The sequence below is a fragment of the Scyliorhinus canicula genome, chromosome 7 (assembly GCF_902713615.1).
Source record: "Scyliorhinus canicula chromosome 7, sScyCan1.1, whole genome shotgun sequence".
In the NCBI taxonomy this organism is placed as follows: Eukaryota; Metazoa; Chordata; class Chondrichthyes; order Carcharhiniformes; family Scyliorhinidae; genus Scyliorhinus; species Scyliorhinus canicula.
Genome location: NC_052152.1, coordinates 46814982 through 46830965, shown reverse-complemented (window position 1 = coordinate 46830965; position 15984 = coordinate 46814982). Strand labels below are relative to the sequence as shown.

Here is a 15984-nt window from a genome sequence, read left to right as displayed (position 1 = left end):
TAAGTAAAGTAGACTGAGGAATAACTACTGTTTGAGGTTAAATTAAGTTATTTTATTATTATATTTTTTCTTTTAAAAGCTGCAATCACTTTCTTTATAGAAAGGTAAAAATACCTTGCTTCTGGGTCCTTCTGGTTGATTGAAGGGACCTTCAGGCCCAACTTGACAATCAATCTTCTTTTTAAAATCTGGTCTTTAGATGTATTCGCTGGTGAGCTTGGTTGCTATGTCCTATCTTTCCCATGTACCGAGCTGTGAGAGCTGGCCCTGCTGGCTATCTCTGAGCTGACTCTGCCTCATCTTTAAATTCTAGTCTTCCTTAGATATATGAGCTGTTTTAGCTCGGCTGCTATGTCTTATCTTTCCCATGACCGAGCTGGCTATAAGCTGAATCTGCTTGCTTCTCTTGTTCCTTCTCTGCTTCTCTCTGAGTTCTGGTTCTGGTCGTTCCTGCTCTGGTCTCTGGGTTTATATTCTCTTTCTTACAGTTATTAAGTTTTTATGACTTTATTGTAAAGTAACTATTATTTCACGTTGATTGTAAAAAGTATCTTTGATCTAAACATTCTAATACAACTAAGTATTCATTTTGACATGACCTCAACTCTCAGGTCTCTGATTACATTGTTTCCTTTGTGATGTTCGAAGTTCCTTTGTGATATTCAAAAATGCTTTGGTTTCAATAGAGGTGTGAATTTTGGGTTGGTTCCTGTCATTTATATAGTTTTATTTTCCAATTGTGTCCCCAGCTCATAATTTTGACTTTGATTTTGGTTTTAAATTATGTTTCTCATAGACAGGTTGTCTCCAATTTTCTTTAATTTACTTGGTGTTAGTAGAATTTCACACCTAGAATTGTCACAAAATTCAACTGAATCTCATCCTTTCCTTTCCAGTTGCTTACTAAGAGAGTTAATTTCAATGAAGGTGTGAAACATTGCTTTTAGCTTTATGCTAAAAATTCACTTGGTTATAACTTGAAAGACCTGCCTGTTTTAAATATTCATCACCTAATTCACCTGAAACCTTCATCCATGCTTTTCCAGATGCTTACTAAGATAGTTACTTTCAATGAAGGTGTGAGCCATTGTTTTTAGCTTCATACAAGAATCCTATGTGTTTGCTAAGCCTGCTTGGGAGAAAGAATCTGCATTTTATAATCCTGCTCCTTGCATTTGCTGGTAACCCTTTGTGGGATCTTTCCCTGTATCCTCTCATGTTTCTCTCAGACCAGATATTGCCAGACTTCCATGTTTCAAATCACACATCTTTCCATATTATGAATTACACCCCGTCTTGACATTTGAAACATAACTATATCATTTGGTCAATTATCCCCCCCATCCAATTGTACTGACTAACATTTATCCCCGATCTTTGTCATTTGTATGTATGTTGTGATTTTAAATTGTGCACCAAAATCAATTCGTAAATGTATCCATATCACAGACCAGTGTCGATAAGAGTCTTTTTTTTGTTCAAGTTCAATTACCGTGAACCATATCTGCAGCTGCTCAGGAAGGTAACACAATAGCTATATCCATGTGTTCCACTACCTCCAAAGCATTTTACTTCCTTGGGGTAGCAGCACCGTAGAAGCTTCCTCATGTCCCTTAGAGACAGCATACAACTCAGTCCATCAGTAACCAAAAAGGTCTTTTGTCCATCACTGGCTGTTAAGTGTCCCATTTTTGCATCATCCAAATTGCTTTCCATTTCTCATTGGAATGTTAAATTATGACATCATGTACTATCCACTGATTCCCTTGCTTCATTAATTTTAAAGGTTCAATTGATCCTGCTTCTATTCCTAACTTCCACATTAATGTCTAACATTTCCTGAAGCATGTATGTCTGCCAGCCCCTGGTGTACTTGAGAGAATATCTTTCTGACAAATTTCCTTCAAATCCCTTTCGTCTGTCATCATTTCCCTTACATCATGAAAGTGTATATTTTCCATTACAACATTTGCAACATAATATGCCAAAGTAGTCGCAAAACCAGATCGAACTATCACTTTTTCTTTTTCCAAATAAATTCTCCCTATTGTTAAATACACAGTAAAAAAAAATTAAGTCTTATCTTAACACATTACTCATCACCTAACCACACAAATAGACTGTGTTACAACTTTACATATTTGCAAATGTTATCACAATTCCAACACTAAAATTAAAGTACAATATCGACACATCCCTTCGTGGCTTTGGGACCAATAGTCATTACATACTAAATATGGCATATAAACAACATCAATATTATCCATGATGTTCTATGCAGTTAAATCAAAAAAACACACTAAACAACCACTATTCCCCCTATATTAAAACATTCAGACAGTTTAGAAATGCTGATCAAGTTCTTGAATGGCACACATATCCCCATTATCATATATAGCAGTCCCAACCAATTTACATGATATTTCTTCTTTAATAACTACTACAGCTCTTAAATGCAATATTGTTTGCTGCATTGGTAACAATTTTCCCGCTGTGGCATCAAGCTACAAAAATTCTTAAACTTTTGTCATTCATCATATTGGGGTTCCTCGTCAGTCGCTGCTGTCTGTCGAGACCCTTAATAACTCCACCACGTAGTACATACCCCATGGAGACCGCAGATCATCCATCAGCTGATGTCCAGTTAGAAATGTCTGACCGGAGGTTTCACGGCTCAGTAATAATTTGATATTTTGATTTGTTTCTAACCCGTAAAGTTTTCCCCCGGGCTCTGTCATTTAATTCCCTCAAATATGTAGCCAATTGTATCATTAGTTTCCCCCAATCCTGTCTCAAACATTCTTCTCTGGAGTGTAGTTCTCTTCCTTCTTGTGAACTGGTTTATCTGTTATTTTATTTTTTCCATCTGAAAAATGAAATGAACAGGTCAAGGGTGGAGAGGGGCCTAATCTTTAATTTGTACTTTCTATTTTCGTTTGGGTACCCCAGAAGTGCCCTCTCCAGGACTTCCGGATTTCTTTTGCCACCATTTCTTTCCTTTTTCTTTTTGAACTGGTTTATTTTCCTTATCATTGATATATATCATACAATTGAGGTCTGTTAAGCCTCCTCCTTCTGTCATTGCACCCCTGAGTGAGATTCGAAGAATCTCACACTCCTCTTTTGCTCGCTCAGTGATCCAATTTGGTCGAAACCAGGTAGTTACTTTCAATGAAGGTGTGAGCCATTGTTTTTAGCTTCATACAAGAATCCTGTGTGTTTGCTAAGCCTGCTTGGGAGAAAGAATCTGCATTTTATAATCCTGTTCTTTGCAGCTGCTGTTAACCCTTTGTGGAATCTTTCCCTGTATCCTCTCATGTTTCTCTCAGACTAGATATTGCCAGACTTCCATGTTTCAAATGACACATCTTTCCATATTATGAATTACACTGCCCTGGAGGCGTCGGAATGCCCTATTGCAAGGCTGTGATAGATTTTTTTTATCCCTGAGTGAATCAGTGGGGATCAAGCAGAAGAGTGGAGTTGAGACAGAAGATTAGTCATGATCACATTGAATGGCAGAGGGACATCTGGTATACTCCTTCTCTTACATAGAACAGTACAGTAAGAAGTCTTACAACACCAGGTTAAAGTCCAACAGGTTTGTTTCAAACACGAGCTTTCGGAGCACGGCTCCTTCTTCAGGTGAATGGAAAGGCTTGTTCCAGAAATGTTTATATAGACACAGTCAGAGATGCCCCGGAATGCGAGCACCTGCAGGCAATCAAATCATCAAAGATGCAGAGAGAGAGGTAACTCCAGGTTAAAGAGGTGTGAATTGTCCAATTTGACTCTTTCCTTTTTGGTTGCTGCACTGCAGATCTCGCGGTCTGCTGTTCCGGTTCATTGGTCGTGTCCCTGGGTTCGCTGTCGGCCTCTTGGGGTTTGTGGAAGAATTCCCGGAGCCTCATTCGCCTGATGAATTCCTCCGTATCTGCCGCGAGACTGATGGGGTCCATTTTGGTGGTGGTGCAGAAATTGAGCCCTCTGCTGAGGACTTCGATTTCGTCTGGTTGAAGGGTGTAGTCTGACAAGTTGACAATGGATTTCCCTGTATTGTTTTCGACTGTTGTACCGGGAGAAGCTTGATTGCTGCTGGTGGTGATGCCAAGTTTCTCAAGCTTCCTGTTCTTTCCTGTATTGTTTTCGACCGAAAAGGAAAGAGTCAAATTGGACCCCTCCGGAAGGCCGCTGCCCTAGACTCGACATGTATGCTCAAGCCGTCAGAAGTCGTGTCAATGCCAGATTCATCACTCGCAATCACAAGGCAGCCTCAAACGTCACCCAAGCACAACGCAACGCCATCCGCACTCTCAAGACCAACCGCAACATCGTCATCAAACCAGCAGACAAAGGAGGGGCCACCGTCATACTGAACAGAACAGACTACTGCAAAGAAGTATACCGACAACTCGACAACCAGGAACACTACAGGCAGTTACCCGCAGATCCAACCAAGGAACACATCCGCCAACTCAGCAGACTGATCAAGACCTTAGATCCAGACCTTCAGAACACCCTACGTGCTCTCATCCCACGTAATCCCCGCATTGGAGATCTCTACTGCCTCCCGAAAATACACAAGGCCAACACACCAGGCCGTCCTATCGTTTCAGGCAATGGGACCCTGTGTGAGAACCTCTCTGGCCACATCGAGGGCATCTTGAAACCCATCGTACAAGGTACACCCAGCTTCTGTCGCGACACGACGGACTTCCTACAGAAACTCAGCACCCATGGACCAGTTGAACCAGGAACATTCCTCGTCACAATGGATGTCTCGGCACTCTACACCAGCATCCCCCATGACGACGGCATTGCTGCAACAGCCTCAGTCCTCAACACCGACAACTGCCAATCTCCAGACGCAATTCTGCAACTCATCCGTTTCATTCTAGACCACAACGTCTTCACCTTCGACAACAAATTCTTCATCCAGACGCACGGAACAGCCATGGGGACCAAATTTGCACCTCAATATGCCAACATCTTCATGCACAAGTTTGAACAGGACTTCCTCACCACACAGGACTTTCAACCGATGCTATACACCAGATACATCGATGACATTTTTTTTCCTTTGGACCCACGGCGAGACATCACTGAAACGACTACACGATGACATCAATAAGTTCCATCCCACCATCAAACTCACCATGGACTATTCTCCAAATTCAGTTCCATTCTTGGACACACTCGTCTCCATCAAGGACGGTCACCTCAGCACCTCGCTTTACCGCAAGCCCACAGATAATCTCACGATGCTCCACTTCTCCAGCTTTCACCCGAAACACATTAAAGAAGCCATCCCCTATGGACAAGCCCTCCGTATACACAGGATCTGCTCAGACAAGGAGGAGCGCAACAGACACCTACAGATGCTGAAAGATGCCCTCGTACGAACGGGATATGGCGCTCGACTCATTGATCGACAGTTCCACCGCGCCACAGCAAAAAACCGCACCGACCTCCTCAGAAGACAAACACGGGACACCACTGACAGAGTACCCTTCGTCGTCCAGTACTTTCCTGGGGCGGAGAAACTACGACATCTTCTTCGCAGCCTCCAACACATCATCAGCGAGGATGGACATCTTGCCAAGGTCATCCCCACACCCCCACTACTGGCCTTCAAACAACCGCGCAACCTCAAACAAACCATTGTTTGCAGCAAATTACCCAGCCTTCAGAACAGCAACCACAACACCACAAAACCCTGCCAGGGTAATCTCTGCAAGACATGCCAGATCATCGACATGGACACCACCATTACACGTGGAAACACCACCCACCAGGTACGCGGCGCATACTCGTGCGACTCGACCAATGTAGTCTACCTCATACGCTGCAGGAAAGGATGTCCCGAAGCGTGGTACATTGGCGAGACCATGCAGACACTGCGACAACGAATAAACGGGCATCGTGCGACTATCAACAGGCAGGACTGTTCCCTTCCAGTTGGGGAACACTTCAGCAGTCAAGGACATTCAGCCTCTGATCTCCGGGTCAGCATTCTACAAGGAGGCCTTCAGGAGACGCGACAACGCAAAATTGCTGAGCAAAAACTTATAGCTAAGTTCCGCACGCATGAATGCGGACTCAACCGGGATCTGGGATTCATGTCGCATTACATTCGGCCCCCACCAACAAGCCTGGACTTGCAGAGGCCTACCGACTGAACTGGCTTGGGACAATTCACACCTCTTTAACCTGGAGTTACCTCTCTCTCTGCATCTTTGATGATTTGATTGCCTGCAGGTGCTCGCATTCCGGGGCATCTCTGACTGTGTCTATATAAACATTTCTGGAACAAGCCTTTCCATTCACCTGAAGAAGGAGCCGTGCTCCGAAAGCTCGTGTTTGAAACAAACCTGTTGGACTTTAACCTGGTGTTGTAAGACTTCTTACTGTGCTCACCCCAGTCCAACGCCGGCATCTCCACATCATAGAACAGTACAGCACAGAACAGGCCCTTCGGCCCTCGATGTTGTGCCGAGCATTGTCCGAAACCAAGATCAAGCTATCCCATTCCCTGTCATTCTGGTGTGCTCCATGTGCTTATTCAATAACCGCTTGAAAGTTCCTAAAGTGTCCGACTCCACTATCACAGCAGGCAGTCCATTCCACAACCTAACCACTCTCTGAGTAAAGAACCTACCTCGAATATCCCTCCTATATCTCCCGCCCTGAATCTTATAGTTATGCCCCCTTGTAACAGCTACATCCACCCGAGGAAATAGTCTCTGAACGTCCACTCTATCTATCCCCCTCATTATCTTATAAACCTCTATTAAGTCGCATCTCATCCTCCTCCGCTCCAAAGAGAAAAGCCCTAGCTCCCTCAACCTTTCCTCATAAGATCTATCCTGCAAACCAGGCAGCATCCTGGTAAATCTCCTTTGCACCCTTTCCAATGCTTCCACATCCTTCCTCTAATGAGGTGACCAGAACTGCACACTATACTCCAACTGTGGTCTCACCAGCGTCATGTATAGTTGCAGCATAACCCCGCGGCTCTTAAACTCAAGCCCCCTGTTAATAAACGCTCAGACACTATAAGCCTTCACGGCTCTGTCCACTTGAGTGGCAACCTTCAGAGATCTGTGGACATGAACCCCAAGATCTCTCTGTTCCTCCACATTCCTCAGAACCCTGCCATTGACCCTGTAATCTGCATTCAAATTTTTTCTACCAAAATGAATCACCTCGCACTTATCAGGGTTAAACTCCATCTGCCATTTTTCGGCCCAGCTCTGCATCCTATCAATGTCTCTTTTCAGCCTACAACAGCCCTCCATCTCATCCACTACTCCACCAATCTTGGTGTCATCAGCAAATGTACTGACTCACCCTTCAGCCCCCTCCTCCAAGTCATTGATAAAAATCACGAATAGCAGAGGACCCAGCACTGATCCCTGTGGTACACCGCTGGTAACTGGTCTCCAGTCTGAAAATGTTCTATCTACCCACCACCCACTGTCTTCTATGTGATAGCCAGTTACTTATCCAATTGGCCAAATTTCCCTCTATCCCACACCTCCTTACTTTCTCATGAGCCGACCATGGTGAACCTTATCAAACGCCATACTAAAATCCATGTATACGACATCAACTGCTCTACCTGCATCTACACACTTAGTTACCTCCTCAAAGAATTCAATCAAATTTGTGAGGCAAGACTTACCCTTCACGAATCCGTGTTGACTATCCCGGATTAAGCTGCATCTTTCCAAATGGTCATAAATCCTATCCTTCGGGACCCTTTCCATTAACTTACCAACCATCGAAGTAAGACTAACTGGCCTATAATTACCAGGGTCATTCCTATTCCCTGTCTTGAACAGAGGAACAACATTCGCCACTCTCCAGTCCTCTGGCACTATTCCCGTGGACAGTGAGGACCCAAAGGTCAAAGCCAAAGGCTCTGCAATCTAATCCCTTGCCTCCCAAAGAATCCTTGGATATATCCCATCTGGCCCAGGGGACCTGTCGACCCTCAGGTTTTTCAAAATTGTTAATACATCCTTCCTCAGAACATCTACCTCCTCCAGCCTACCCGCCTGTATCACACTTTCATCCTAAAAACATGGCCCCTCTCCTTGGTGAACACTGAAGAAAAGTATTCATTCAACGCCTCTCCTATTTCTTCTGACTCCATGCACAAGTTCCTACTACTGTCCTTGACCGGCCCTACCCTCACCCTGATCATTCTTTTATTTTTCATATAAGAGTAAAAAGCCTTGGGGTTTTCCTTGATCCGACTTGCCAAGGACTTCTCATGCCCCCTCCTCGCTCTCCTAAGCCCTTTTTTTTAGCTCATTCCTTTCCACCTTGTAACCCTCAAGTGACCCAACTGAACCTTGATTTCTCATCCTTACATACTCTTCATTTTTCCTCTTGACAAGACATTCAACCTCTTTTGTGAACCATGGTTCCCTCACCCGGCCATTTCCTCCCTGCCTGACAGGGACATACCTATCAAGGACACGCAGTATTTGTTCCTTGAACAAGCTCCATTTTTCATTTGTGCCTTTCCCTGACAGTTTCTGTTCCCATCTTATGCTCCCTAATTCTTGCCTAATCGCATCATAATTCCCCCTCCCCCAATTATAAACCTTGCCCTGCCGTCTGGCCCCATTGCAATAGTGAAAGACACCGAATTGTGGTCACTATCTCCAAAGTGTTCTCCCACAAATAAAATCTAACACTTAGCCCGGTTCATTACCCAGTACCAAATCCGATGTGGCCCCCCCCCCTCTTGTCGGCCTATCCACATATTGTGTCAGGAAACCTTTTCTGCACACACTGTACAAAAACTGCCCCATCCGAACTGTTCGACCTATAGAGGTTCCAATCAATATTTGGAAAGTCAATTCTCCTATTTCTAATGTTATGTTTCCAGTGAAGTACAATTTCCTTCCTTATGTATTCCAAAAAGAATTACCAAAAAACAAAGCATTTGTTTCAATGCACAATGTTAAGATAACATAGCTCCTCGATAGAGCTGGCACAGACATGACATGTTAAACGGTTTCCTTTCATGCCATACTCTTCTATGATTAGGGACAAATTTCTTGCGCTTTGTATCCAGGTTACATTAATTCAGTCAGCATCAAGCACAAAAAACGGGATGACAAGTAAAACCATGATACCAACTAGATCCCCATTACCATGCACCATTATTTCTAGAGCTTCCCTGCGGATCTGCGTTAAAATGCCGATACCAACAATAGACGTTGGCTGACAGCTGTTGTGCTTATTAGAAACGGTATCTTTAGCTGATTTGCCTCCCCATGCTTTTAGGTGCCATATCCTGGCAGAGGTATTTCACCTGTGTCAGCTTCACACCCTGTATGCAGAGTGTTGTTGCGCCCTGAACTGATTTAGTGGCACAGCTTATGTTTCAACGGATATTTACTTCTAATCACTTGAACTGAGGCAAGGCGAGAGAGAATTTATTTAAAGAGTATGATGTACAATGAGGAATTTTAAATCTTGCAAACTACTTAATAATATGGTGTGGTTTTTTTTTGATCAATTTTATTTTTTCAATACTTTTTGTTCTGAAAATTATATATTTGTTTGCAGGTGTACAAAAACTCACCCTGGCCCTGTTGTTCATTTAAGTGACAGTCCAAGAGACGAGGGGAAAGTAAGTAGGAAAGAAAAAAATAACATACAATTGTTGATTCAATGTTATTTTTGTTCAGGAATTCAGATGAGTTATTTGGGCTTTTGAATCCCAAATAAAAATGTTATGGTACATAAGCAAAATAGTATCTGTTTGCACCTTTACTGCATTAAGTACAAAACTTTCATTGCTTCTCCACACTTAGTTATGCATCAATGGTAAAAACTGAAGAGGCATTCCACCAGAAAAATATTGTCGTATGTTGTTCACAATGGTTTATTTTATTTTGCGTTTGCAATAAACTTAAATGTATTCATTCTGTGCTACTTGTGAATTCAACGGCTATTTGGAACTATATAGTAACAAAAGAGATATACATCACTTCTCACCTGTTGTTTATGTCATGGACCCACAGAATATTAGAAGTCTTGTACCATAAAACTATAGAATTCTTGCAGAAGGAGGTCATTCGACCCATCAAGTCTGCACTGACCCTCTGAAAGAGCATCCTACCGAGTCCCACTATCCTCCCTATCCCTGCAGCCCCACCTAATCTGCACATCTTTGGATACTAACGGGCAATTTAGCATGGCCAATTCACTAAACCTGCACATCTTTGGACTGTTGGAGGAAACCGGAGCACCCAGAGGAAACCCACGCAGACACGAGGAGAAAGTGAAAACTCCACACAGTGACGCAAGACCGGAATTGAATCCAGGACCCTGGCACTGTGAGGCAGCAGTGCTAACCACTGTGCTACCTTGCTGCCAAGGTACTGGTATGTTTCTCCACTAGGCCCATCTAGTCTAATTCAATTTTCCAACTCATTGTCTATTGTCAAAACAACTAATTCCACTTTAAAAGAATTTACAAATTCTACTTCGCTCAGAGTATATGCAAAGAATTTTGCATTACTACATGAAGAATAATAACAGAAAATGCTGGAAAGACTCCGTTGGAGAGTAAAATAGAGTTAACATTTTGAGTCCAGTATGAAGAATTAATATTGACTCAAAACATTTACTCTGTTTCTCTCTCCACAGATCATGCCAGACCTGCTATTCCTTTTCAGCATTTTCTGTTTTTATTTCAGATTTCCAGCATCCTCGGTATTTATCTTTCATTAAAGTATGAAGAATGTATTCTAACCTCCCCTTAGATTTTAGGATTGGCTTAAATTTATAAACAAGTCTTCACCATTGTGCTGACTAATGGAGACAAAACTATCATTATTTATTCCAACCTTAGCCTTCAGAATTGGAAAACCGCCGTTCAATCACCTCTTATCCATCTCAGATCCAATGGAGGAAAGAACAAGGAAAGGCAATTGTTACAATGCAGAACTCCAAACAGATACAGACACCTGGAGCAGTATAATTAGTGATTTGGGTAGCCTTATGCAGAGGTGGACGTTGCTGAGGCAGCCAGGCAAGCAGGAGGATGCCTCAACACATCCTCAGACGCAAAACTATAATTGCAAAAATGAAGATGTCCAAGACCAGGAGAACTATCAGAGCAGAGGGAAAACCTCTCTGTCGTAATTCTTTTGACTGAGTGATTGGCACTGCTGCTTCACGGCGCGGAGGACGAGGGTTCGATCACCCTCAGATGCAAAACTATAATTGCAAAAATGAAGATGTCCAAGACCAGGAGAACTATCAGAGCAGAGGGAAAACCTCTCTGTCGTAATTCTTTTGACTGAGTGATTGGCACTGCTGATTCACGGCGCGGAGGACGAGGGTTCGATCGCGACCCCGGGTCACTGTCCATTGTGGCGTTTGCACATTCTCCCCGTGTCTACGTGGGTCTCACCCCCACAACCCTAAGATGTGCCTGGTAGGTGGCTGCTAAGTTGCCCTTAATTGGAAATAAAGAATTGGGTACTCCAATTTTTTTAAAAAAGTAATTGTTTTGACCATGGCTTTGGCCTTTAATTCTCACAGACCTGTCATTGGAGCATGAAGCCTCTGGCTGCACTGGCCCTTCAGCCTGCCACCTGGAGGCTACCTCAACAGAGCTACCAAGTTCTACACTCAACAGGGATCCACTTTGAAACCAGGAAATCCCAGTAAAGTCTTCGCCGTCCTTCCATTAGGTACTTACTTAGCTTAAACCACCGACAAAAGGTAACCCTGGCCATTATGCACCCACCTCCGGCAAGATCTTCCACAGGTTGCTGCCCTATTTTGCTCCAGGTTCCACCTTCAAGCCCATCTCTGCAGAAGCAGGAAGATTCTGCCGAGCATTGGTAGGAATGCCGAGGCAGAAAATTTACCGTTCAGTGCATGAATGGTAAGGTTAGAACATTTACAGTATTTAAAAATATAAACTTCCATAAACTAACAAAAATACCTCATATATTATTCAGAACCTGTAAATACAATTTCCAGTCTTTTATTATGAAAACAAAACACCTTGAGCATTAAAAATGGGTCTGGAGAGAGTTTTTCTCACTGAACTTTTCAATCGAAATAGAGTCAAGTGATTACAAGTGAAATCCAGCTTCAATAAAGAATATTTTTGTTGACATTTAAAAAATAATGCGTATATACGCCGTCAGTGAGCCATTCGGAACTCACATTGTTTATTTATAGCTGAACCAAATATAGAATGAATCAGTATAGGAGCTTTCATTGAACTCCCCATACTTTCTGTAAATCACATAGCAAACATCCCGAACGGGATTCTCTGATCCCGCGGCCAAGTTCTGACACCGGAGTCAAAAGTGGCACGAGCACCTCCGGGTCAAAGGGCCTCCAGGCCCCCAGGCATCCACCCCTTCCTAGGGGGCTAGTATGGCGCCGGAGTGGTGTCCGCTGGTCTGGCGCATGCGCGCCACAGCCGGTGTGGGTCCGCGCATGCGCATGGGTTGCCGTCTCCGCGCCGACCACCGGGCAATATGGCGGAACCCTACAGGGGCCCGGCACGGAGGAACATAGGCCCCCCACGGAATTAGCCCGTCCGCCGATCGGTAGACCCCGATCGTGGGCCTGGCAACCGTGGAGGCCCCCCCCCCCCCCCCCCCCCCGGAATTGGAGGACCCCCCCCCCCCAAGATGTCCCCCGCAGCCAGAACACCAAGCTGCAGAGCCGTTGGCAATTATCGTTTCGTCCTTACTGTTAACAGGGGTGGTACCGGGGGATTGGAGAGTGGCAAATGTCGTGCCCCTGTTCAAAAAAGGGAATAGGGATAACCCTGGGAATTACAGGCCCGTTAGTCTTACTTTGGTCATAGGCAAAGTAATGGAAAGGGTACTGAGGGATAGGATTTCTGAGCATCTGGAAAGACACTGCTTGATTAGGGATAGTCAGCACGGATTTGTGAGTGGTACGTCTTGCCTTACAAGTCTTATTGAATTCTTTGAGGAGGTGACCAAGCATGTGGATGAAGGTAAAGCAGTGGATGTAGTGTACATGGATTTTAGTAAGCCATTTGTTAAGGTTCCCCATGGTAGGCTGATGCAGAAAGTAAGGAGGCATGGGATAGTGGGAAATTTGGCCAGTTGATTAATGAACTGGCTAACCGATTGAAGTCAGAGAGTGGTGGTGGATGGCAAATATTCAGCCTGGAGCCCAGTTACCATGGCGTACCGCAGGGATCAGTTCTGGGTCCACTGCTGTTTGTGATTTTCATTAATGACTTGGATGAGGGAGTTGAAGGGTGGGTCAGTAAATTTGCAGACGATACAAAGATTGGTGGAGTTGTGGATAGTGAGGATGGATGTTTTCGGCTGCAAAGAGACCATAGATAGGATGCAGAGCTGAGCTATGAAGTGGCAGATGGAGTTTAATCCTGACAAGTGTGAGGTTGTCCATTTTGGAAGGACAAATATGAATGCGGAATACAGGGTCAACGGTAGGGTACTTGGCAATGTGGAGGAGCAGAGAGATCTTGGGGTCTATGTTTATTGACCTTTGAAAGTTGCCACTCAAGTGGATAGAGCTGTGAAGAAAGCCTACGGTGTGCTAGCGTTCATTAGCAGAGGGATTGAATTTAAGAGCCGTGAGGTGATGATGCAGCTGTACAAAACCTTGGTAAAGCCACATTTGGAGTATTGTGTGCAGTTCTGGTCGCCTCATTTTAGGAAGGATGTGGATGCTTTGGAAAAGGTGCAAAGAAGATTTACCAGGATGTTGCGAGGAAAAGTTGGGGGTGCTAGGCCTTTTCTCATTAAAACGGAGAAGGATGAGGGGTGACTTGATAGAGGTTTATAAGGTGATCAGGGGAATAGATAGAGTAGACAGTCAGAGACTTTTTCCCCCGGTGGAACAATCCATTACAAGGGGACATAAATTTAAGGTAAATGGTGGAAGATATAGGGAGGATGTCAGAGGTAGGTTCTTTACCCAGAGAGTAGTGGGGGCAAGAAATGCACTGCATGTGGAAGTAGTTGAGTCGGAAACATTAGGGACCTTCAAGCAGCTATTGAATAGGTACATGGATTACGGTAGAATGATGGAGTGTAGATTAATTTGTTCTTAAGGGCAGCACAATAGCATTGTGGATAGCACAATTGCTTCACAGCTCCAGGGCGCTTTCAACGGCCCCCCGACCGCCGCAGCAGCGACCCCTCGAGCACAATTGGCTACGATCCTCCGGTCGCCAGAGAATCGGCAGCCCGGCGTCAGGGCGGTGTGGCGTGATTCTCGCGCACTCCCAGCGATTCCCCGACCTGACGCAGAGGTGAAAATTTTCAACGAACACTTACCTGTTTCTCATCTGCAAAAACAACTGACTAGCGATTGAAGTAGACTAGAGTTGTTGGACAGCCAAGGTCACCCGTAAATGAGGAGGCAGCAAGCAAACACTGGTTGTGGCAACTTATTTGCATTTTCAGTTTTTAAAAATATATTTGATTTGATTTCATTTATTGTCACGTGTACCGAAGTACAGTGAAAAGTATTTTTCTGCGGGCAAGGGAACATACACAGTGCAAACATAGCAGACAAAAAGAATAATCAACAGAGAACATTGACAAATGGTACATCGACAAACAGTGATTTGTTACAGTGTGGAACAAGGTGCCAAACACACAAATACATGAGCAAGAGCAGCATAGGGCGTCATGAATAGTGTTCATGACCGATCAGTCCGAGGGGGAGTCGTTGAGGAGTCTTGTGGCTGTGGGAAAGAAGCTGTTTTTATGTCTGGATGTGCAAGTCTTCAGACTACTGTACCTGCTGCCTGATGGAAGGGTCTGGAAGAAGACAATGCGTGGGTGGGAGGGGTCTCTGATAATACTATCTGCCTTTCTGAGGCAGCGGGAGTGGCAAGCTTGTGTGATGTGTTGAGCTGAGTTCACCACACTCTCAAGTTTCTTGCAATCTTAGACCGAGCAGTTGCTATACCAGGCTGTGATGTAGCTGGATAGGATGCTCTCTATCGCACATCTGTAGATGTTTGCGAGAGTTGATACAGACATGCCAAATTTCTTTAGCTTCCGTAGGAAGTAGAGACATTGTTGGGCTTTCTTGACTGTTGCATCAACGTGAGTGGACCAGGACAGACTGTTGGTGCTGGTGACCCCCCAGGAACTTAAAGCTATCGACTATCTCCACTTCGGAGCCATTGATGCAGACGGGAGTGTGTGCCATGCTACGCTTCCTGAAGTTGATGATCAGTTCATTGGTCTTTCCGACATTTAGAGAGAGGTTGTTTTCGGTGCACCATGCAACCAAGTGATTTATCTCTCTCCTGTTGTCTGATTCGTCGTTGTTTGAGATACGGCCCACCACAGTCGTGTCATCCGCAAACTTATAGATTGAGTTGGAGTTCAATCTTGCCACACAGTCATGTGTGTATAGGGAATACAGTAGAGGACTGAGCACACATCCTTGCGGGGCCCCGGTGTTGAGGACTATTGTGGAGGAGGTGCTGTTGCCTATCTTGACAGATTGCGGTCTGTTGATGAGGAAGTCAAGGATCCAGCTGCACAGGGAGGGCTCAAGTCCAAGATTGCAGAGTTTGATTTTTAGTCTTGTCGGGATACTGATGTTGAATGATGTAGAATGCGTTGCACACGTTGTTCCCATTTATACCAGACAGCGAGTGGCTTAACCAGTGGTCCTTAAAAGGACTATTGAAGGTTACTCCAGAAACAACAGACATATTTTTGGAGGGGTTCATTTTATGCAAATAGGAGGAGCATAAAAGCTTACCTACGCCCACAAAAGTACTGCTGCGTCTGGGCCCCCGTACTACTTTTGCAGCTATCTTCGAGCTTGGCTCATCCATGGAACTTCCAGATTGCTCCTCTCCCCCCACTTAATATGGCAAGCAACAGCCACCACTTATTGACCAATTGGCAATTTGCCTTAGTTATGCTGAAGGGGCCAAAACCTAACAAATGGTTT

At 44.4% G+C, this 15984-nt stretch overlaps 1 protein-coding gene across 6 annotated transcripts in view; it reads left to right on the top strand.

The window, feature by feature from the left end:
* Window positions 1–15984, top strand: part of stxbp5l (syntaxin binding protein 5-like) — a 721261-nt gene that overhangs the window by 313339 nt on the left and 391938 nt on the right. For all 6 annotated transcript variants that reach the window (XM_038801940.1, XM_038801939.1, XM_038801935.1 and 3 more), the window contains exon 6: window positions 9589–9652. In XM_038801940.1, coding sequence (XP_038657868.1) covers window positions 9589–9652 — 64 coding nt within the window. The remainder of the gene's footprint in view (window positions 1–9588; window positions 9653–15984) is intronic.